Source organism: Panthera uncia, chromosome D1 (assembly GCF_023721935.1).
Source record: "Panthera uncia isolate 11264 chromosome D1, Puncia_PCG_1.0, whole genome shotgun sequence".
Lineage (NCBI taxonomy): Eukaryota > Metazoa > Chordata > Mammalia > Carnivora > Felidae > Panthera > Panthera uncia.
Genome location: NC_064808.1, coordinates 54337412 through 54358972, shown reverse-complemented (window position 1 = coordinate 54358972; position 21561 = coordinate 54337412). Strand labels below are relative to the sequence as shown.

Genomic DNA, 21561 nt, shown 5'->3' with positions numbered 1-21561 from the left:
TTGTGTCCCTTCTGTGACTTCCATGTGCTTACAATAAAGCCCAGCTCTTCTGCAGCAGCCACAGTGACCACCTGTCCACCGCTAACCGCTCTGGGTTTCTTCCAGCCCCCTGACCTTTGTTCCTGCTGTACCCTCTGCCAGAATGATTCCCTCTGGGCTCTCCCCCTACTTAGCTCTTAACTACCTTCAGGTCTCAGCTAAATACCCCAACCTCAGAGAAGCCCTCCCTGGCCTCTGACACCAGGGCAGGCCCCCATTCTGTGTTCTCATCTTTCTGTGCACTTTTTTTTTTAACATATAAAAGCAATGTATTTTTTGTGTGGCGAAACGTACATCATAAAATTTGCCATTTTAATCATTTTTAAATGTACAGCTTGGTATACTCACATTAAATACATTCATGTGGTTGTGGAAGCATCATCACCATCCATCTCCAGAACTTTCTACTCTTCCCCAACCACAACTATATACCCATTAAACATGAACTCCCCACTTCCTCTCTCCCAGCTCCTGGCAACCACTGTTCTATGTTTCTCTCTCTATGAATTTGACTACTCTAGGTCCCTCATGTAAGTGGAATCATACAGTTTTTGCCCTTTAGTGACTGGTTTATTTCATTTAGCATAATGTCCCAAAGGTTCATCCAGATTGTGGTGTGTGTCAAAATTTCTTTCTGGATGAACAATATTCAGTTTTTCCAGACACACTTTCCATGCGTTTTTGCACCCTCATTTGTCCTCACGTATGGTTTGTCAGTCCATGAGACAGGACCTGATCACTCATGCTCACTGCCGAACCCTCACAGAGAACACTACCTGCACCCGGAAGGTGCTTGTTGCAGATTTGTGGAGTAAATGAATGAACACTCTGGATGTTTCCAGGGCTCTACCTTCGACCCTTTGCTCTCACTCTACTTAGGTGGCTTGAGTAAATTTGTCCTCAACAATGCCTACCAGGCCCTACTTCAGCTCAGATCCAGGTTCTCTGTCCTGGGCCTCAGACCCTCATATGCATCCTGGCTCCAGGGCCTTCCCACATCTGAACCTGAACTTGCCATCTTGCCCCACCTTTCACAGGTGGAGTTCCTATAGTGCTTCAGTCACCCAGACCGGGAGCCCAGGTCTCATCCTGGGCTTCCCCACCTTGCCCCTCACAACCAACCACTTACCATGCCTGGCCTGACCACTCCACTTCCTGAATGTCTGTCCCCAACTCTCCCTCCCTGTTGCCTCTGCCTGGGTCTGGCCTCTCCTCCCCCACCCACCTTCAGTGGCCTTGGCCTCCTCTTCCGCTGCCCACCTTCCTAGGAGTCAGAAAGATGTTGTAAAGTATGAGTCAGGCTATATGCCGCCCCTGCTCAAAGCCCTTCACTGATTCTCCAGGGCCCCTGGTAGAGCCCAAACCTTCTTCCTGGTATGCAAGGTCCTTACCATGTGGCCCCTGCTGGCTCCCCCAGCATCACCATAGGACCAACCCTCTGTGCTCTGTGCCAGCCACATGGACCTCCAAAAGTGCAGGCCTCTCCTACTCAACTCTGCACAAGCTGTTCCTGCTGCTGAGAAGACAGGTCAGGAAGAAGCTAGCACCTCCTCCAGGGAAAATTCCCTGACCCCATGCCTCACAGGTGCCCTCTCAATGCTTTCACAGTGACCATATACTCAGCTATGTCCCCGACAGGACTATGAGCTCCTGTGGCAGTGGCTTGTCTCTCTTATTCGCCCCTGTGCCACCTACACCTGGAACAGGACCTGGCACACAACAGGTGCTCAACATTTTATTCCATTCAACAAATATTTTCCCAATCAATGAACAAAATGGAAGGAGGTACACTGGGGGTGGGTCACAGATCTAAGCTCAGGCACCAGGGCTGCCAGAGGTAGGTGGCAGAACAGTAAAAGGAGGGAGCACCTGCCCTGGGGTGGCCTGGTTTAGTCTCATTAAGACCCCTCTAAGATCTCTCCTGCCCTGGAAGGGGGGCTTCCTCCTCTGGGGCAGTCACATGAGAGGGGTTCTCCATGGAAGGGTGATGTGTCCCAGGGTCATTCCTCTCTTCTCTAGCCTCCATCCCCTGTCCACAAAGTGGGTTTGTTTCCATATGTTTGACAGCCTCCTAGACTCAGAATGGCCACTCTCAGGGGCCTGGACCAGCCTCAAGCCTCACCTGCATCAGGGTTCGCAGCGACTCCACGTATGACTGCTCTGTGTCCAGCAGGGTCATGGTCACGTGCTTCCGCATGTCCTTGGGGGACAGAAAACAGAGGGTGAGCAGTGCCTTGTTCCCCTCAGACCCCGCCACCTGCAGTCACGTAGACCCAGAGAACCTATCCACATCCTCTCCCTGGCCTTCAAGGCCTGCCTTCCCACCATCCAGGACTGTTGGCTGTTACCCCAAAGCACCGTAGACCTCCACTCTGTCAGGTCTTTGCTCAGACGCTCCCTGTGCAGGGAGGGCCCTCTAACCTGCATCTCAAACTCCTTCCTTTCCAGAGTATGCCCCTCAATCCTTCACCACCACCCCCATGACTGTTGGCAGACCTGGTTATCTACTGTTTACTTCATGGTTTTCTACTGGGCTCCTGGAAGGGACCCAAAACAATCAATAACTCTCACATTTGCAAAGGAAGATGCCTCCAGCCTACCCCCCACTCCAGCTGCCAACTCTGAAAACCCCACCTTCAGGATCCGTGCTGTGGGGTCAGACCCTACTAGGTTGGGCTTCAAACCATCCCTGAGCATGGAAACGGTGACCTCCTGCCACAGATGAAGAAAAGATGGCTCAGAAAGGTGAAGTCGGTGCCAAAGGTCACACAGCCAGGTGGGGGTAGGGTTCACCCACTCTCAGACAAGGCTAGATCCCAGGTCTCTTCGTAAAAAAAAAGGTTAACTGAGCTCTACTCCACACCAAGCACTGCTCTAAGCATTATACATTATTTCATCCTTCTGACCACCCTGTGAGGTAGATAGATGTTATTCTTCTTCCCATTTTAAGGATGGGGAAAAGGAGCCCCAGAAACTAATGCCTCCATCCAAGAATCTGATTGATGATCTACAGTACAGAGTCCCTAAGGGGTTGCCCAGAATCTGCACCCACACCTCCAGGGATAGGGTGTGCATCCCTGACAGGGCAGTCCCTATTCAATGGGAAGGCTTTGCTAGAAGCCAGACACAGGATGCTTTCTCTGTGTTCAATTCCCTGAGACCCAGCTTACCAGTGGCCCCTTGCCACCAGTTCCTATACCTCTGGCCCACTCCTCCAGGAAGCCTTCCCAGATGGTACCAGCTCCAACAGCTTCCCTTCCTGGTGAGGGATTCCACTCCAGGTCACCTCTGAGTCCCTGGAGTGGTTCTGAGCAAGGCCTCCTCTGGGCCCCAGATCTCTGGGGCTTATTCTCCCCTCCCCACGTTTCCCCCAAGCCTTAGCTCAACTTAGCCAGGACATCTGTCTGGACCCTGTCTCAGTCTCCAGCCATCAAGGCTTGCTGGGTTTGAGTGTATATTCTTTGCATGTGGCAATGGAAGGTTAGATGTCCATGTCTGTGGTATCCCTCCACTCCCCATCCCTGGAGCCTCTCGTGGTAGGGACTCAACCAGTGGAGCTGCCCTGGTCACTGCTCTGCACAGGGTCTATGTTTGCTGAGTAGACCCAAGCCCAAGGCCTGTTTGGCTTGCCTGATCCAGCCCGTGCTCACCCCTCTGCTCATGGTATGCCTCTCCTCCCTCTGACTCTCTCCCTTTGACCCAGGGACTTGGGGTCAGGTCTTTCCCCAAACCTGTCAACAATAAGACACACTCAGAAAAGTAGACCCCAGTGCTAGGAACTCAGGGTTGGGAGGTGTGAATGACTCTCCATTGAGGGAGGGGAGGAGACTGGCTCTAGAGCGCTCCATTCCCACCAGCTGCAGACTCTGTTTGGTGAGAAGACACTGGGCCCTGCCGTAGAGCCTCCAGCCCTCAGATCATCTAGCTTCAGTGATTTGAAGGCGTTTAGAACACCTGGGCAGCTTCCAGTGGGAGGGAAGACCAGCTGGGCTCACCTTAGGATGGAGAGTTTGGGAGAGCATCAAGGACCAGAAGGGCCCCCCAAGAAAAAGCCCAGATGCCCAATCTTCCCATTGTCCCTCAGGGCCATCTCAGCATTTCACAGATATGACCTCATTTCCACCTCACACTCACAGCTCTGCATCATAGGTGTCATCATCTCTACTTTGCAAGTGAGGAAGTCAAGTCAGAGAGGTGACTGGACTTGCCCAAAGTCACACAGCCACTGACCGACAGAGTGAGGACCCAAGTCTCTTTAGCCATCTCAAGCTCAGTCTGAGGGCCCAAGCACCCAGAGTTCTCACCCAGACTGACTGGCTAGCCATGGGCCACAGGGTCCCAGCCATACCCTTACTAGCTGTGTGACCTTGGGCCATCTAACTGCCTTGGGTTTTCACATTCTCCTCTATGAAATGGAAGGAATAAAGCCTCCCTCCCAGTACTGTGAAAGCAAAGAGCTGGGAAGCAGGGTAGCTCTCTCCACATACACTGGGTCTTCAATTCCCGGCTGGACAGGGAGTTCCCTTAGAGTAGAACCAGACCAGGCTCGGCCCTGGGCCGCACAGTCACCCTCCCCTGTCAGGTTCCCTGGACCTGGCCCTGCTATGCCCAGTGGTGAGGGTCATGGGCAGCGAGGCCTCCTGAGGGAGGCAGGGTTGGTGCTGGGCCTGACGGGCCCAGAGGGCTGGGGTAACTCACACAGGGAGGCTGACGCTGCAACACCCGCCCTTCCCAGCCTCCTCCCTGCTTGAAAGCACAGTGGCTTGTCACTCAGCTGTCAGGTAGAGGCATAGAAAATAAGGCCAGCTCTCTGTCACTGCATGGAGTGCCCTTCTGCACGTGCCCAGACACGGGTGTGAGTGTATGTGGGGGTGGGGGAGCCAGGGGAAGCAAGAGACAGGCAATGCAGCTGTCAACCAGATCAGCGGGCCCACCTGTTCTGGGCGGGACAGCCCTGTAGGCCTAGCCTCCCCCAGAGCCCGTCACCCCTCAACAGCTCCATCCCTAGACCTTCACTATATGGAGCACTGAAGTGGGAGGGAGGATGGGGGGGGGGGGAAAGGGGGAGGGCGGGGGGGGGGGGGGGGGGGGGGGGGGGGGCTCTCCTACCAGTAAGATTGGGACATACTGACCCAAAGCTTAAAGCCCTATATACACAGCATGAAGACAGAGACACACGTACACAGAAGAAGCTGTAAAGGCCAGACACTCCGCAAAGAGATGAAAAAGAAAGGCAGCCAAGCCACCTAGCTGAGAACCAGGGCCTTCAGCCCAGAGATGTGAGGTGGTGGGGAGAAACACACACACCACAGCACAGGGAGCGGGGGGGGGGGGGGGGGGGGGAAACAGAACCATAGCCCCCACTGGAGCTCAGAAGAGCAGGATAATCAGAATCCAGGCCCAGAGAAACACACAAAGGCATGGAAAAAGCCCCTGGAAGCCTCTCCCTCCCCGTCCCCTGGAGGAGAAGAGCACTGAGCCAGCACTGAGCCAGGAATGGGGACACCACAGCATGACACCTCCAAGGCCCAGCGGGTCCAGTGGCAGAGAGAGAATGGCAAGGGTGGGGGGGGGGGCGGAGAGCAAAATTGTCTACCCTCAACTTCCCATCCCCCCAGCACATATATACACCTGAGGACTGCAACAGGCCTGCAGGAAAGAGGCTGGTAAAACCTTCCCTTCCTGAGCCTGTGAACCCAGGATACCTCTGGAGACAGTCTCTGTCTACAGGCTGATCCATATCAGGCACTAAGTACCACTAGGCCTTGCTGAGGCTGGATCTCAGGGTACAGGCCTCTCACCCCAGTTGAGTTTACCAGCCCTTCTGCCATTCCAAGCTTGCATTCTGGTGGCACCAAACCTCAGCGCCCTGCCAGCCACACCACCCCTGCCATGGCTCCTCATACCTTCAATCTCCCTGCCCCCATCACTAGTCTCTGAGCCCCCAGGCCCGTGGCCACGCAGCTGGTGTGCCTGATCCGAGTTCCCAGTCCTGCGCTCTCAGTAGGACCCATGTCTCCCTCAGGCCCAGATCCGCTGAGTTCTAGGTTCTGACCCAGGTCCCTGGCTGTCTCTTCCCCTCCCCCTACCTGGGCCTCCCCAGGCTCCTCAGCGTCAGCACCGCTGCTCCTGGCGGGCTCCCCGGAGGCGGTGGCCGGGCCCAGATCGCGCATATCTTCCAGCGCGATGGTGAACTGGGCCAGGGTCTTCACCATCTGAAGCATGCGGCCGGGCCGCCGCCAGGGCGGAGATGCCGGGGCGGCGGGGGACGACGGGCCCCCTCTCTCCCACCGTCACTCCCTTCGGGGGCTCAGCCCCGCCGCAGCGGCTATCGCGGTGTCAGTTCCAGCGTAGATCTGATAGCGAAAACTCGGGCGGCGGCGCTGTTGCCTCCTCGGCTCAGCGAGTGCGCCCAGCGAGCCAGGCGCGCTTGGCGCCGCTGGCGCGGGGGAGGGGAGCGGAGGGGAGTCCCCGCCCTCGCCCACCCTGCTCCGCCCACCCTCTCAGAGCCGCCCAGTCTCCCCCAGCACGCAGCGGGCGGCCCGACCTCGTCCCCGCCGCTCCCCCACGCAGCGGCCTCCCTTTGCGGACCCATCCCCCTCTGAGGACGTAAGTCGGCGCACACCAGTCGACAAAGGCAAGTACACTGAGACATGCACGTTTTGTCCACACCTGTACCCACGCAGGCACACACAGGGGCATGCACAGATCTACACAGAAGAAGCCCATGTACATAGAAACTTGCCTTCCCGCCTTGATGTGTATACATGTTTGGGTGAAGGCCAAGGGCACACACATCAACGTAGTCCCATACAGACCCTGACACACATGAACCCGACCCAGTGCTGCACAGTGGCACACGCTTCTGTCTTCACACAACTATAATCCAGCACAAACAGGCACACATACTTAGGGATGCGCATCTCTGGAAACTGACATTGTTCTCCCATCCAGGGGCAAAGCATTAAGGGCCTCATAAAGGAAAGAGACGACACTGAGTCATGCCTACTCCCACCCCACCCAGTTGACCTGAATCCTGTATTTGAGACAGTCTCAGAGAATTCCAGTCCTATCCCCCTTCACCTCACCCCCCATCATGAGGAGGGGTTCGGGCATTTACAACCCCCACCACATCGCTAGATGATGCTTCAGAATGTTTCCAAGCATGATCCCCAGGATCTGTTCCTCAAATTGAAGGTGATGTCAGAACCCATCCCAGAACCACTTAATCAGGAGAGGGGGCAGGGTGAGCTTTGTTTCATACTAGCTGCCACCTCCTACCAAGGGGCTCTCATGCACCCTGCAGCTGACTGGGGATCCGTCTGCTGTGCCTCAGCTCTGCTGCCCTTATACTCCTTTAGTGTATGAGGTCTCCCACACTCAACAAAGTCCTGATGCCCTCCCCCAAACCTGCTTTCCCTTGGGTTTCCTGCACAGTGGAGACCTTCTGACCCTATTGCCCAAGGCAGTTCCCTCTATCCCTCTCTCGCCTTGTTTGATATGCCCCAACCATTTTTTTTAATGTTTATTATTTATTTTTGAGAGAGAGAGAGAGCACGCACACACGAGTGGGGTGGGGGGGCAGAGAGAGAGGGAGACACAGAATCCAAAGCAGGCTACAGGCTCCTAGCTGTTAGCAGCACAGAGCCTGATGCGGGGCTTGAACCTATGGACCGAGAGATCATGACCTGAGCCAAAATGGGACACTTAACTGACTGAGCCACCCAGGTGCCCCCAACCATTTCTGTTTTATCTCCTAGAAACAGACCAGGCTCTCTCCTGCCTCAGGGCCTTGGCGGACACCTTTTCCCTCTTCTAGGAGTGTTTTTGCTTTTCCTTTAAGATTAATCTTAGTGTAAATGTTACCTCCTCAGGGAAGCCCTCCCTGATCCTCAGATTAGGCCAGGTACACCTGCTCTGTGCTCTCAAAGATTCTCAGTTTTTCTTAACCAGGTATCACAGTTTGTAATTACACATTTGAGCAATTGCTAGATTGATGACCATCTCCTCCCAGGAGACTGTAGGTTCCCTGAGGGCGGGGGTCCATGTCCCTTTTGTGAACCACAGTGTTCTGCACATAGATGTTGGCTAATACACTAAGCAGTCATCACAGGGAGGCAAACCTTGCAATTCCCTGCTCACGAACCTCCCCTGGCAGTCCCATGGCACAGGATCAACCCCTCTTGCTGGCCCTTGCAGCCTCCTATGCTGCTTGGCCCCCCTGCCACCTTCCCCTGTTTAGCCCTCAACCAGGTGAATCCACATCCTACAGCCCCGTCCAAGGGTATTATTTCTCATCCTCTCCTGAGAGGGCAGGACATGGACCTAGCAGCACTGGCCTCCTCAGGGAGTCCAAAATGTCCAAAACTAAAATTTTAACTCCTCAACAGACAATCCCAAAGAAGTCAACGATGAAAACAAGAACAGAGAATTCCAAGAGAGTAGAAAGAGAAAACAGGTGTGACTCCCACCTGGCAAGGGCTCCCAGAGCAGTGAGGCTACATTAGGGGGCAGAGCCTGACACATGAGAAGTGCTTGCTAAGTTTGTGCTGCCTAAATAATTGGTGAACCCATCTGTCTCTCCTGTGTCCCATGAGGGCCTGGCCCAGAGTAACCCCTAAGCCAGTTTGTTGAATGAAAGAATGAATGAAAGCATGAGGGTGTGCTCTGCACCAACTCCCTTGCTGGTCCCTCTATGGCAATGGCTCTCAAAGTGCAGGCCCTGTGTACCTCCAGGAAATGTGTTAGAAATGCATATTCTCAACTCCCCCCCGCAAACTACCCTATTGACCTGACCTGAAACTCTGTATGGGGCCCAGCAATCTGTGCACTGGCAGCACAGAGCCTTCAAGGCCTAGAGCCTGCCTGGCCACCACATCCCCTCTCAGGGCACATGCCCTGGCCAAGCCCCTTCTGCCCCTGGTAGGCGGAACAAGGGTCCTCCAGGAGGGCCCCAAGCCCTCCTCTGCCTCTAGTTTGAACCAAGAATTCCAGTGAGTCCATCTGCTTCTTACCCTCCCAATGGGATGGATTATGGACTTCCCTGGGGGTGGGGCTTACAGTTCTCCTCCTCTCAGGGCTGGGCACATGGGGGGAGGGTTTGGAACAGCCAGACCAGTTGACTGAGTAATGATGTGAGCACAGAGGATGGACACACCCCGTGGACACATCTAAACAGCCAGGTCCCAAAGATAATCCCACACTAGGAGGAGGACTGTGGTTTGAGGGCCCATCTCTGGCCCATTGCTTGATCACTCTGGCTAGTTAACCCACAGCTGGCTTTCTCTCAGAGCACCTCCTCCTCCATCTGACCCTCTCTCCAGCTAAATGATCTGGGGCCTCATTTCCTCTGAGTTTTTGGGAGGCAGTGCATAGCTTGTTAGTAAGGTGCATCCATTCCTTACTTCAGTAGGACCAGGCCCTGCACAGATGAATCCACTCTGGCTGGCATCCAGGAGCTCCCAGACAATACATAGGGCTCAGCAGAGGGAGTCACCTCTGCCTGGGGGGTAGGGGGTATTCAAGGAGGGCTTCCTGGAAGAGGCAGGGTTTGAACAACATTTGGAGGTCAAGAAATCCAGAGGCATGTGGGTGCCCAGATGGCAGAGTTCAGGAGGCCGCTGCCCTGGAGAAGGGGGCTGGGCTTGATGCTAAGGCACTGTGTGCTGCAGCTTCATTAAGATGGCTAATTACATCCAAGCCTGTTGCCATGGCAACAGGGGAGCTAGTGGGGTGGGGAAAGGAAGCTGAGAGAAGGAACAGGAACATATAGCTGCTGAATCAGAGTTTCCAGGCATCACCCCCACAAAGGCATGGGCATTGGAGCCCCTCAGAGTGAGGTCAGCTGGGAAGGGGGCTGGGGGCACCATGTATGTCCAGAACACCCCTGAGCAGGTCTGGTTCTGTTATTGTTCCACTGAACTCCCCTTTTAGGTACTGATGTCTCTTTTCCTTTTGGGTATCTATGGTTGTTTGGAGTGGGTCTGGCTCAGAATAGTTTTTATAAGTATATGAGGTGGTTGGTAAGGGCCCTCCTCTCCATACTGCATACCGCACACCCCACCACAACACATATACCACCCTCCTCCCACCAAACAGCTCCTATCCTCCTTAGTCAAGGGAAGGTGAGAGGGGACAAAAGGGCTCTGCTCCACAAGACCACCACCCCACTAGGATAAGCAGGTTGGGCACCCCAGTTGGGTGGGACCACCCTTCTGCTAGTCCTGGGGAACACCTAACCCTCCCTACCTCCCCCCAGTAAGCTGATATTGCCCCATCTCTAAAAGAAATCCAATACCTTGTTTACCTGCCTCCAGACACATCTCCCACTGTGGGCTCCACCAAGACCTCCTACAAGACTTCTTGCCCACTTGGGGCCACTTGGTCCTCCTGCAGCTAGTGCTGGACCAACTGGGGCCCAGTCATGAGAAAGGACACATGGATGGACAAATGGATGGGTAATAAGTAATGGCTGACTAAATGAATAGGATGATCATAGGTGAATAACTAAGTGGAGGGGTGAATAGAATGATGAATCAGTAACAAATGAACACACAAATGGCTACACGGACACACGGTTCAATAGATGGGTAATTAACTGAGTTTTAATTTTATTCATTTGTTGATTAGTTCAACAAGTATTTATTGAGTACCTACCAGGTACCAAGCACTACGCTGGGGATTTAATTTTTTCAAGTTTATTTATTTATTTTGAGAGAGAGAGAGAGAGAGAAAGCATGAGTGGGGTGTGGGGCAGAAACAGAGGGAGACAGAATCTAAGAATCCTAAGCAGGATCTGCACGGTCAGCTCAGAGTCCAATGCAGGGCTCAAACTCATGAACCATGAGATCATGACCTGAGCCGAAGTCAGATGCTTAACCAACTGAACCATCCAGACACTCCTATGCTGGGGATTTAAAGATAAGAAAAGAGGTCTATGCCCTGCTGGGTACCACAGTCTAAGTGGGAAGATAGGAATTGAAAAAGGAATGACAAATGCAAGGCAGGTTCTGGGGCAGTGGGTCTCATCAGGCTCCTGTGGGGTGGGGAGGGGTCTCCAGCCTTTCATATCTGCACAGCTCTGTATGAGTACTTGCCACAGAGGGTCTGGACCCCAGAGCTGCCCAAACCAAATTGGGAACACCATAATCTTAGAATCCTCACCATCACTAATGCTGTTTGAACACTTTTCAGGTGTCAAGCACCCCATTATTGCTTTCCAAGCCCTGGCTCCTTTAATCTCCACAGGAGCCCTACATCAAAGGCTTTTATTGTTTCTCCTCTATTTTACAAACGAGGAAACTGAGGCTCAGAGTGGTCACCTGACTGATAAGGGGTGCATCTGAGGTGACTGTCTCCAGGGCCCATGCTCTTAAAACCACCCCCTCCCCTGTGAGGAGAGCCCCTCTCCACCTCCCCTTAGCCTCGTGCACTCAGCTTGGCCTCCCCCACCTTCCTGGTGCACTAGTCTGCATTACCTTTCTCCAGCCTCATTTGTACCGAGATGATTACATAAACAGGTTCTCCTGACGCAGAATGGTTTGGGTGGAAAACAAAATGCCGTCAACAGGCAATGCTGGAATCAAGGAGGATGCTCTTCTCTGGGAACCAAGCCCTGGCTAATTGCCCAGATGGACTGTCTGCCCTTCCTGACCCCATCAATGTCCACCGTTATGGGAACTGAACGTTCCCAACCTAGTGGGCTATTCATTTCACTGATGGTGCTGCCCTCCTCAGGTCCTCAGGTTCATCAATGAGACCAAAGTTCCAAAAGAGGGACTTTTTGGCATAGAAATTAAGAGGGCAGACTCTGAAGCCAGACAGCTTGGCCTCACATCCCTGGCTCTACCACTTACTAGTAATGTGACCTTGAACAAGCCACTTCTCCTCTTGGGGCACCAGTATCTCCATCTGTTCTTGTCTGAGACCCCTTCCCTATTCTTCCTGTCATTTGTCCCTTCCCCCTGCCTTCCCAGGTCATGGCCTATCCCCTATAGACACTCTCTTCCGGAAGGAGGAGCCTCTCAAGGCTCCACCAAGTTCCCAAGCCTCATAGGCAACTTCAAGGGCAGTGTCCAAGCCACAGAGCTCCCTCGGGACTGGCTGCTCAGCGTGGGTCCAAGAATTCTGGGGAATATGTTTGGGAATGGGAAGGAGAGATCAAGGACCGAAGGAGCCTCAGGTCCTTCCTGCCACAGGAAGGCCACTGCCCTGCTGAGGTGGGACTGTGTGCACCTGGAGGTGGGACTGTGAGTGACACAATGTGTGTCTCATCTGTGCGGACTCACCCACATGTCTGTGTATACTCTTGTCAGTGGTCTTCTGTGACCATGTGACTGTACAGCCCATCAGTGGGTGATAGTCCGTTTGCTTCCATGGCAGAAATGAAAAGTGAGGGCCACTTCAATAATATTCAAAAGTAGCTATAGCTGGGGAGTCTGGGTAGCTCAGTTGGTTAGGCGTCTGACTCTCCATTTCAGCTCAGGTCATGATCTCTCGGTTCATGAGATCGAGCCCCATGCCGGGTTCCAGGCTAATAGTGCACAGCCTGCTTGGGATTCTCTCTCCCTCTCTCTCTGCTCCTTCATTGCTCATGCACGTGCTCATGCTCTCTCTCTCAAACTAAATAAATAAACTTAAAAAAAAAAAAAAAGCTATAGCTGTTGTTTCCTGAGCACTAAATATGTGCCAGGCACAGGCTAAGACTTTACATCACTGTCTTATTTTATCCTCTTAACCACCCCCAGGAAGGTTTGGCAGATTGCATTTTTCAAAGATAGCTATCACAATATTTTCCATGCCACATGCTCTTCTTGTAGTGTGGTACTGACACTCTTCCATAGAGTGATGAGGTTTATGTCTCCTCCCCCTTGAAACTGGCTGACCTTTGTGACTGCCTCAATTAACAGAATATAGCAGAAAAGATACTATGTGACATCCAAAGCCAGGTCATAAAAATGCCATGTACTTCCACCTTGCTCTCTTGGGTCACTCATTCCTGAAACCCGGCTGCCACGTTGTGTGGAAGCCCAGGTCACATGCAGAGGCCTGTGTATAGTGTTCTAGCTGACCACCTAGATAAGGTCCCACCCAAATGCCAGCACGATTGCCAGACCTACGAATGAGGATGCCTTCAAGGTAATTCCAGCGCAGTCACTATGTGGCTGCAACTGCATGAAAGACTGAGTGAGAGCTACCTAGCTGGGGAAACTGAGGCTCAGAGAGGTAACGATGGCCATACAGCCAATAAGTGGCATAGCTGGGGTAAAAACCCAAGGTTCTTAATTTCCTAAAGGGAGGAAGGAAGGAAGAGGATAATATCTGCACAGACCTAGATTTCATCTACTGGCCCAGAGGAGTCCAGCTGGGACTCTAACCTCAGCAGCACTAGAAAATCTCACCACTCCTTCTAGAAACTGACCCTGATAGCTGACAAGAGGTTCAAGGTGGCAGCTCTCACTCCCTGTGCTGGGGCTCAGGGCCAATTTCTGGCTGATGAACTGTGCCGGCCACCTCTCAACCCAGAAGAGACACCTCCACCCACTGCACTCCTGAGCCCCTCCTGGGCCTCCAGGAATGACGTGCACTCCCCACAACCTTGGTGGGGTCTTACTTTTACTACCAGCTCCTGTTTAGTGAGGTGCTGCTCCTCATGCATTATCTCATTTAATCCTGACACCAATCCTCTAAGTTATGGATAATATTACCTCCATCTTAAAAATGAGTAAACAAAGCCTCCAAGAACTGAAGCAACGTGCCCGAGGTCAAGAAGTTAGACATGGCAAAGCTGGGAGTTGATGCCACGTCAAGTGACTTCACCAGGGTCACAGAGCACATAAATGAGTCAAGCCAAGCCCAGAATCCCTTGAACTAGAATACAAGCTGTATTCTCTTTCCTGGATGATTGGCAACAATAGGAGACATGGAAATAGGAGGAAGGTCTCTCTGTGTCTGCCACCTCCACCACTATAAGGTCCAAAAAGGCAGAGACCAGGTCTCTCTGTGTTCATACCTGTGTCCCTGACATACACTAGGTGCACAACACATATGTGTCAAATGACTGACTCGCTCTGTGACTAAGCAGAGTTGCTCCCCAGTCTGGGATCAGGTCCCCCTCTGATCAGGGTTCAGAGTGGACTCTAAATTCCTCACCATGCTTCCTGAAGGAGGTGGTAAGTGAGGTCACGCCAGAGACAGCCAATGGACAGCCTGGCCATCCTCCTAGATTTCCTGTGCCAGGCAGGACCTTAGTGAGAAAGCTTGGGCTCCAGAACTGCACTTTTGCCAGACACCCACAGATGGCAGCAGAGGCCTGCATGGCAGAGGCTGTGGGGCATGTGGTTTGAATTTAACTGGTCTTTTTTCATGTGGGTTTTTTCCCTTTATTCTTCTCTGCCCTCCCCCATCGCCACTTAATTTCAAGAAGATACAGCTGGACCTTCCAGCTTGGGAAGGAAGAGTTTCTTAACATCAAGGATAATGGCCGGAAGCAGGAGGTGGGGGGTAGGTGGATAGACAGACTCCAACAGATGTGAAAAACACCTCCTGACCAGCTAAGAAATTCTGAATTTACTCATTTCCAGAGGCTAGACTGTCATCTCCACTTTTCAGGTAGAGAAACTGAAACCCAGATCTTCCGGGACCTACATCTGAGTCTGAGAGGCCAAGTTGGCCCACTCTTGGCGGCCAGGGGTGGGGAGCAGGGATACCATTGGGAATCTAATGAAGCCTTAGAGCAGGATTTGTTAAATCTGGCAACCCTAGCTCCCAGGAAATGCACCCACCCACCCCTGCGCACACTTCTGCCCGCAATAGTGGTCTGGCCTGTCGCCCCAGTCCTAGCTCAGAACCTGTGTGTGAGATTACCTCCCAGAACCCTCTCCTCTGAGCTTGATAAATTATTTCACTCAAAATGTCCAAACCTTGCACAGCATAGAACACTGCACAGGGATTTGGGCCCCTATGGTCTGGGTCCAGGGCTGTGACTTTCTGGCTACTGCAAACATTCCTTCCCTTCAGCCTCAGTTTCCCCACTTGGAAAATAAGAGTGAACACCTGCTGCACAGTAGGTGCTCTGCCAAGGAGGGCTCCCCTCCCTCATCTCCACCCAGTTCTCTAGCACGCAGGGAGGCTGGGGTAAGGGATCGTGGGAACGGAAGTTATCCAGTGTCTGTTTCCAGACCCTCCCGCGGGCTCCCTCCCTCCCTCGAACCCAGGCACAAGCTGAGGGGGGAGGTGGGCTCCATTTGTGTGTGTCTTCAGGGTGGGATGGGGTGTCCTGCCTCTAGAGCGGAAGATGACTCACTGGGCTGTTGGCCAGGCACCCTGGGAAAGGCCAGGCCTGCCTCAGGCCAGAGCCCCAGGGAGCTGAGAGGCAAGGAGGAGGGGGCAGGGCCTGCCTGAGTTGTAGATATAATCCTGGGGGCTCTCAAAGCCCGGCAGACAAAAGAGGCAATCTTCCCCACTTACAACGGTGCTAGAAACTATACTCGGACCACCAACGGCTCAGCCTGGGAAGCTTGAGGTGTTATCAGCTCCTACCAACCTACTAATCTGATCTCTGTTCTAGGTGTGGATGGTGCTGGAACAAAGGCAGAAGTGCTTCCTCCCCTCTGGAACTTGCAGACTTCAGTATCCGTGCCTAGAACAGAGTCTGGCCCACAGTAAGTGCCCAGTACGTATTTGTGAATCAGTGAATGAATGAAAGCAAGTTTCTGTGTAATGAATGTGAACAGCAACCTTAGAATTCCCATGTTCAAGCCTTCCTTGAAGGAAGGAGCCAGAGACAGGACCATTCCTTCTCATTCTACATATAGGCAAATGTGGCTCAGAGAGGAAAGTGTCTTGAGATCCCCCAGGGCAGCAGGCAGTCAGCTGAGGCTAGAACTGGGCCCTTGGGGCTCTTTCACTAAATCTTGTCCAAAGGGGCCCAACCCACTGGGAGGCATTGAGGCCCCAACCTCCCCTGCCCCTACCCTATTCCAAGATCCAGGGGACACCCCAGGAGAGGAGCAAGTTGCATTCATCAGTCACTCTGGCCCTAAAGTACACCCTGTGTACCCTGACCCAACCCAGAGCCCAGGGAAGCTCCTCCCATCATACTAGACAAGCCCAGGGTGGTCAAGATGCCCAGGGACGGTGAACACGGTCTGTTCAACAATCCCTCCACCCCAGCCTCCAAGGGGCTGTCACTGGGTCTGGGCCATGCTGGTAGAAATGGGCTTTAGCTTGGGCTGACCAGCGGCTTCCAAGCCTTGCTGCTCTGTATCAGCAACTAGTGACCAGTCCTAATGCCTGGGCAGCCATAGTCGCCCATGTGTGCATGTGTATGTGCATGCACACGCAACAGGATTCACAGCTGGAAGTCAGACTGAGACAGGTCTACCTAGGTAGGCTCCACTGTCCCAAGCCGCCAGGACCAGGACTAAAACTCCCAGGAAGCTGTCCTGATATCCCAGATCTGGTGACTCCCCTTCTGTTCTGAGCAGCCTTGTGCTTCTGGAGTTGCAGCCTTGCTCTCCTGATACAGATAATAAGTGGCATCCATCATCCAGCACTTTACAGTTTACAAAATGCTTGCAGAGCCTAATCTCATCAGATCCTCACAGCAACTCAGGGGGGAAACCAAGGCTCAGTGGGGAGTCATAACTTGCTCAGGTTCTTGAGGTGGCAAGGCTAGGGCTCAAATCCTCCCCTCTGCCACTAACCTGCTGTGCCTAGGACAAAAAGAGAGCAATAGCATACAAATAGAAGTTAATCTATCTGGAGGTGTTCCTTCATGCTGTTTACAAGTATTTATTTTAATCTGCAGCTAGGCCTCCTGGGTGGGCCCTATTGTTACCCTGCTGTATATAAGAGGAGATGGGCACAGAGAAGTTAAGGACTGGGCTCAAGGTCTCATAGCAGACAGGATTTGTGCCCACAGGGCACCCGAGGGTCGGGATATCCACATCTACTCCTCGGTGCAGGAGAGGAGGCATCTTCTAGTCCAGGGGATAGCAGCAGCAGAAGAGGACAAGGATACTCACACTGCCTTCTTCACAACAGCAGGAAGTGACCACAAAGCTGTGTGAATCATGCACTTACGGAGTTCTTTAAAATGCCACGGAGAAATGTCCAGTGTAATATTAAGTGAAAGAAGCAAGAAGCATACATACTGCACCATCTCCACGTTACAAAATATACATACGCAGACATACATATGGATGTATATGTACATATACAGAGACTACACTGTGCTGGTGGCTGCCCCAACCTCCAGGAGGCCCACAGCTGTGCTACGGTTTCATCTATAGAATACAGAATATAAAGGGCTTACTTAGCACAGTGTGTGGAACAGAGCTCTCAATAAATATTGGATGGTTATGAATAACCAGAGAACCTCAGAAGGCAGGTCATCTCAGAGGTCAAGTGGACCAACCCACTCCCGGGGTAAGCATCCCCTGGCAGTCCTTGCTTGTATAACCCCAGGGCCCAGGAGCTCACCCCCTCCAATGGTACCATGGTAACTCCTTCCACAATGGGGCAGGTCTGCTTGGAAGAAAGCCCAAGATGGGCTGGGCCCCTCAGTCCCTAGGCAGCATTAGCACTGGATGCTGGTGACCTGGGGAAGGATCTTCCATCTCCCATTCTAAAAACCTTGGTCTCAGACCCTTCATGGGGCGATTCTCCAAGTGCAAGTTTGGAAGAGGCTTTCTAGGTGGCTCTCTTGTCCCCAGCCCAGGTGACCACCTCTGTCCCTCCCACTGTGTCTGGGATAACAACAGAGTAGCATTTGCTGGCAGCACTTTGTGCCTTTTCCATTTTCTCCTTTGGAAAACAAATGCGAAACCAGCTGGGTCTGACCTCCTCCCTACCCCACCCCCAACCCCTCTAGTCCCCCAGGGGCGGGAGGCCCTCTCTGCCTCCTCCCTGGACAACAGCCTGGTAGAGAACCCTGAGAGGAGGGGCCCTGTGAGCCCACTGTTGCCATGGCAATGGCAGCCCTGGAATTTGACCACTGGGGCCCAGGAGTGGGGGTGGGGAGTTGGTACAGGCCGTGTGGGGGCAGGGAGGAGGGTCCAGAGGCCCAAGATAGCCAAGAAGAGCAATGGCAGGGCAGGGGTCAGGGTCCCCTCCATGGCCTCAGTTTCCCCATCTGTAAAGGGGGAAGAGGTAAGGACCTCAAGCTCTTCCCTCCCAGCTCGAACCCAAACTGGAATCTGGGTGAGGGCCAGCGATGGCAGAAGCACACCAGGCAAGTCCAACTGCCCCTTTTGATGGATAGAGACCCCAGCGGACAGGGACTGACCCCAGGTCACACAGCAAGTCCAGGGCAGTACCAGGAGTAGTCCCTAAGAGGGTGGTCTGTCCCTCTTTCTCCATTGGAGAGGACAAGGATGCCTGCTGCATGGTGGAGGGAAGAGGACCTCCATGATATGGCTACAGCTGGGCTGGGCCCCCAGTCCTCAGACAACTAACTGACAGTGTGCCTGCCCCAGCAACCCTCAGCATTCCTGGATCCGGAAGGCTGGCAGAGGGCCTGCCCCCCACCCCTGCCTGCAGTGCCAGGCTGCAGTAGGTATTTTTAAATGGGTGCCCGCCCCTCTCTGTCTTCCTGCCTGCCCACTCCAGGAACACTGTCAATTCTGCTGCCAGCCCCCCAACCCCCTCCACTTCAGCCCAGCCTCAGTGGGTGCTGGATCCATGGCCACCACCCTCTGTGCCCCTGCCTTCAGGACAGTCCTTCTTGCTGGCCATCTCCTCCCTCACAGTCAGCCCTGGGTTCAGGGTGATATCCAGGGCCCCTTCGGCTATACTCTAGGTATACTCGAGGCCCAGAGAGGGGATGGGACTTGTCCAATGTCATACAGCAGAGATGAGGCTTTGAGAATGCTATGGCACCAGCCTATGCCCCATCTCTGTCTATCACATTATACTCCTGTTGCCCCAAGCCTTTCTCACCACTCTGCCATTGACCTTCAATAGCTACAGCCTCCGGCCTTCACACCCACCTGGAAAAGATACTCCAGTTCTGGGAAGAAATAGAGTTGGAGCCATAACTCACACTACACACCAGGATAAATTCCAAATGGGTCAAAGATTTAAATGTAAAACAAAACAAGAAAAAATAAAACACCAGAGGAAAACATGGGGAAACTGCTTTATAACCTTGGAGTGGGAAAGGCCTTTCTAAATGTGACTCCAAATACAGAAGTCTTAAAATAAAAGCTTGATAAAGTAGACCACATAAAAACAAAACCTTCTGCATGGTAAAAATATACCATAAACAAAGTCAGAAATCAAGTGACAAATCTGGAAAAAATATCTACAACTCATAACCCAGAAAATAATAAACCCCTTAATACTAAGATTCCTAGAAATCGGTAAACAAAAGGCCAACAACCCAAGAGAAAAATGGGCAAAGGATATGAACAATTCATTGAAAGAGAATCCAAATGTCTCCTGGACATCTGGAAAGATGCTCAGCCTTACTGTAAGATAAATGCAAATTAAACTACCCTGAGATACCATTTCACCTCTCAGACTGGGAAAATACTGCAGGTCCCACTTGGTGAGGCTGTGGGGAAACAAGCTTCTTACTCTGGTAATGGACCCCTCTGTAAAGCATCAAAGTCATAACCATATACCTTTCATCCCAGCAATTCAACCCCTAAGAAATTGCTCTAAACATATGCCAGTTCAGGGGCACTTGGGTGGCTCGTTCGGTTAAGCGTCTGACTTCCTCTCAGGTCGTGATCTCATGGTTTGTTGGTTCAAACCTCACACTGGGCTCTGTGCTGACAGCTCAGAGCCTGGAGCCTGCTTTGGATTCTGTGTCTCCCTCTCTCTCTGCCCCTCCACTGCTCTCACTGTCTCTCAAAAATGAATACATGTTAAAAAAAATTTAGGGGCGCCTGGGTGGCTTGGTTGGGCGTCCAACTTTAGCTCAGGTCATGATCTCATGGCTCATGAGTTCGAGACCCACATTGGGCTTTGTGCTGACAGGTCAGAGCCTGGAGCCTGCTTCAGCTTCTGTGTCTCCCTCTCTCTCTGCCCTTCCCCCGCTCACTCGTGCGCGCGCTCTCTCTCTCTTTCTCTCTCAAAAAATAATAAAAATAAAAAATAAAAAAAACATTTAAACATATGCCAGTCCATGTACAAAATAAGCTCTGAAGAAGCTTGTTCACTGCAGCACTATTTGTAACAGGAAAAGACTGAAAATATCCTAAACATCCTTTAATGCGTGGCTAAATACAGATGTGTTAATCTGTGTGATGGGACACCACACAGCACAAGAAGAGACTGTGGAAGCTCTCAAAGCACTGATAAAGCAAGATCTGGGAAAAGATCTCATTAAGTAGACAATAGTGTGAACAGTGTGCCTCTTTCTGTGTGGAAAGTGAAGGAAAGACAGTGCATTTGCTGGTATTTGCATATAGAAGGATTCACAAGAACTAATAACGGGGTGTCCTGGGTGGGACAGGGTAGGTACTAGGCAGCTGGTGAGAAGCAGACTTTTTACCTTTTCTTAAGCAAGTTTATGTCCTTATTTTGAGGGGAGAGGGGCAGAGAGAGAGGGAAAGAGAAAGAACCCCAAACCGTGGCAGCGTGGAGCCCAACGCAGGGCTCATGAGATCACAACCTGAGCCGAAATCAAGAGTCAGACGCTCAATCAACCGAGCCACCCAGGCGCCCTGACTTTTTACCCTTTTTGGTTTTTCTTAACCATGAGACTATATTATCTATTCAAAATATTAAATACCTACATTGAATTTTTAAAAACTTCACCTTACAATCTGGCACCTGCTGCCTGCTCCAGGCTCCAGGGTCAGCTTTGAACAGCCTTTGCAACCCTCATCTTCCTTCTCATCCATCAAAAGCTTAGCTTTGGCCTTTTTCTCAGAAACTGTCCCTTCTGTACACCCCCTCCAGAGTGTGGACTTTCTGGGCTCCCCCAGCCTCTGGGCAGCAGCCTCTGATCACCCTGGGCACTGCCCTGTGTTTCCAGCCTACGCACAGGACCAGGTCCCAAGGGGGCTCCCAGTGACTAAAAACAAGATGAAAGAAGTGGTTTGCTCTGGGACGCTGCGTTGGAAGCCTTTGTCTTTGCTTTCTCTCTTCAGTTTCCCAGGCGGTCTCCTCTTGCACAATTCCCGTGTCACCTGTGGTCTCATACAGGACACGTTCCCTGCCCACCTTGCAGCCAGAGAGGAAGCCCCTAGCCCTTTCTGCAGAGAACTGGCAAATTGCTCCTTTAGCGCCCCCACGCCTCCTCAGGTTGAGTGACGTCAGGGCTAGGCTTCCACCCAGCCAAAGCTTGGAAATGAGGCCCCAGCCTAGATGAAGGACTTGGGGCTAGAACTTGCTGGGCAACCCTGGCAATCTTGTCTCTCTCTGGGCCATAGATACTGACTGTAAAGTGAGATCATCCATAGGCAACTTTATAGCAGGGTGGGAATTTCTGCCAGGGAGAATCCAGCAGATTCCCAAGCCCACAGACCCCCACCCCACCTCCACAAAGCCCCTTAGCTCTTTTCCTAT

At 52.5% G+C, this 21561-nt stretch overlaps 1 protein-coding gene across 1 annotated transcript in view; it reads right to left on the bottom strand.

The window, feature by feature from the left end:
• The window catches only part of ARHGEF17 (Rho guanine nucleotide exchange factor 17), a 61514-nt gene that overhangs the window by 20612 nt on the left and 19341 nt on the right, over positions 1-21561 (bottom strand). Inside the window, exon 2 of the mRNA XM_049619289.1 lies at positions 2162-2239. Within this exon, the coding sequence (XP_049475246.1) occupies positions 2162-2239 (78 nt within the window). The remainder of the gene's footprint in view (positions 1-2161; positions 2240-21561) is intronic.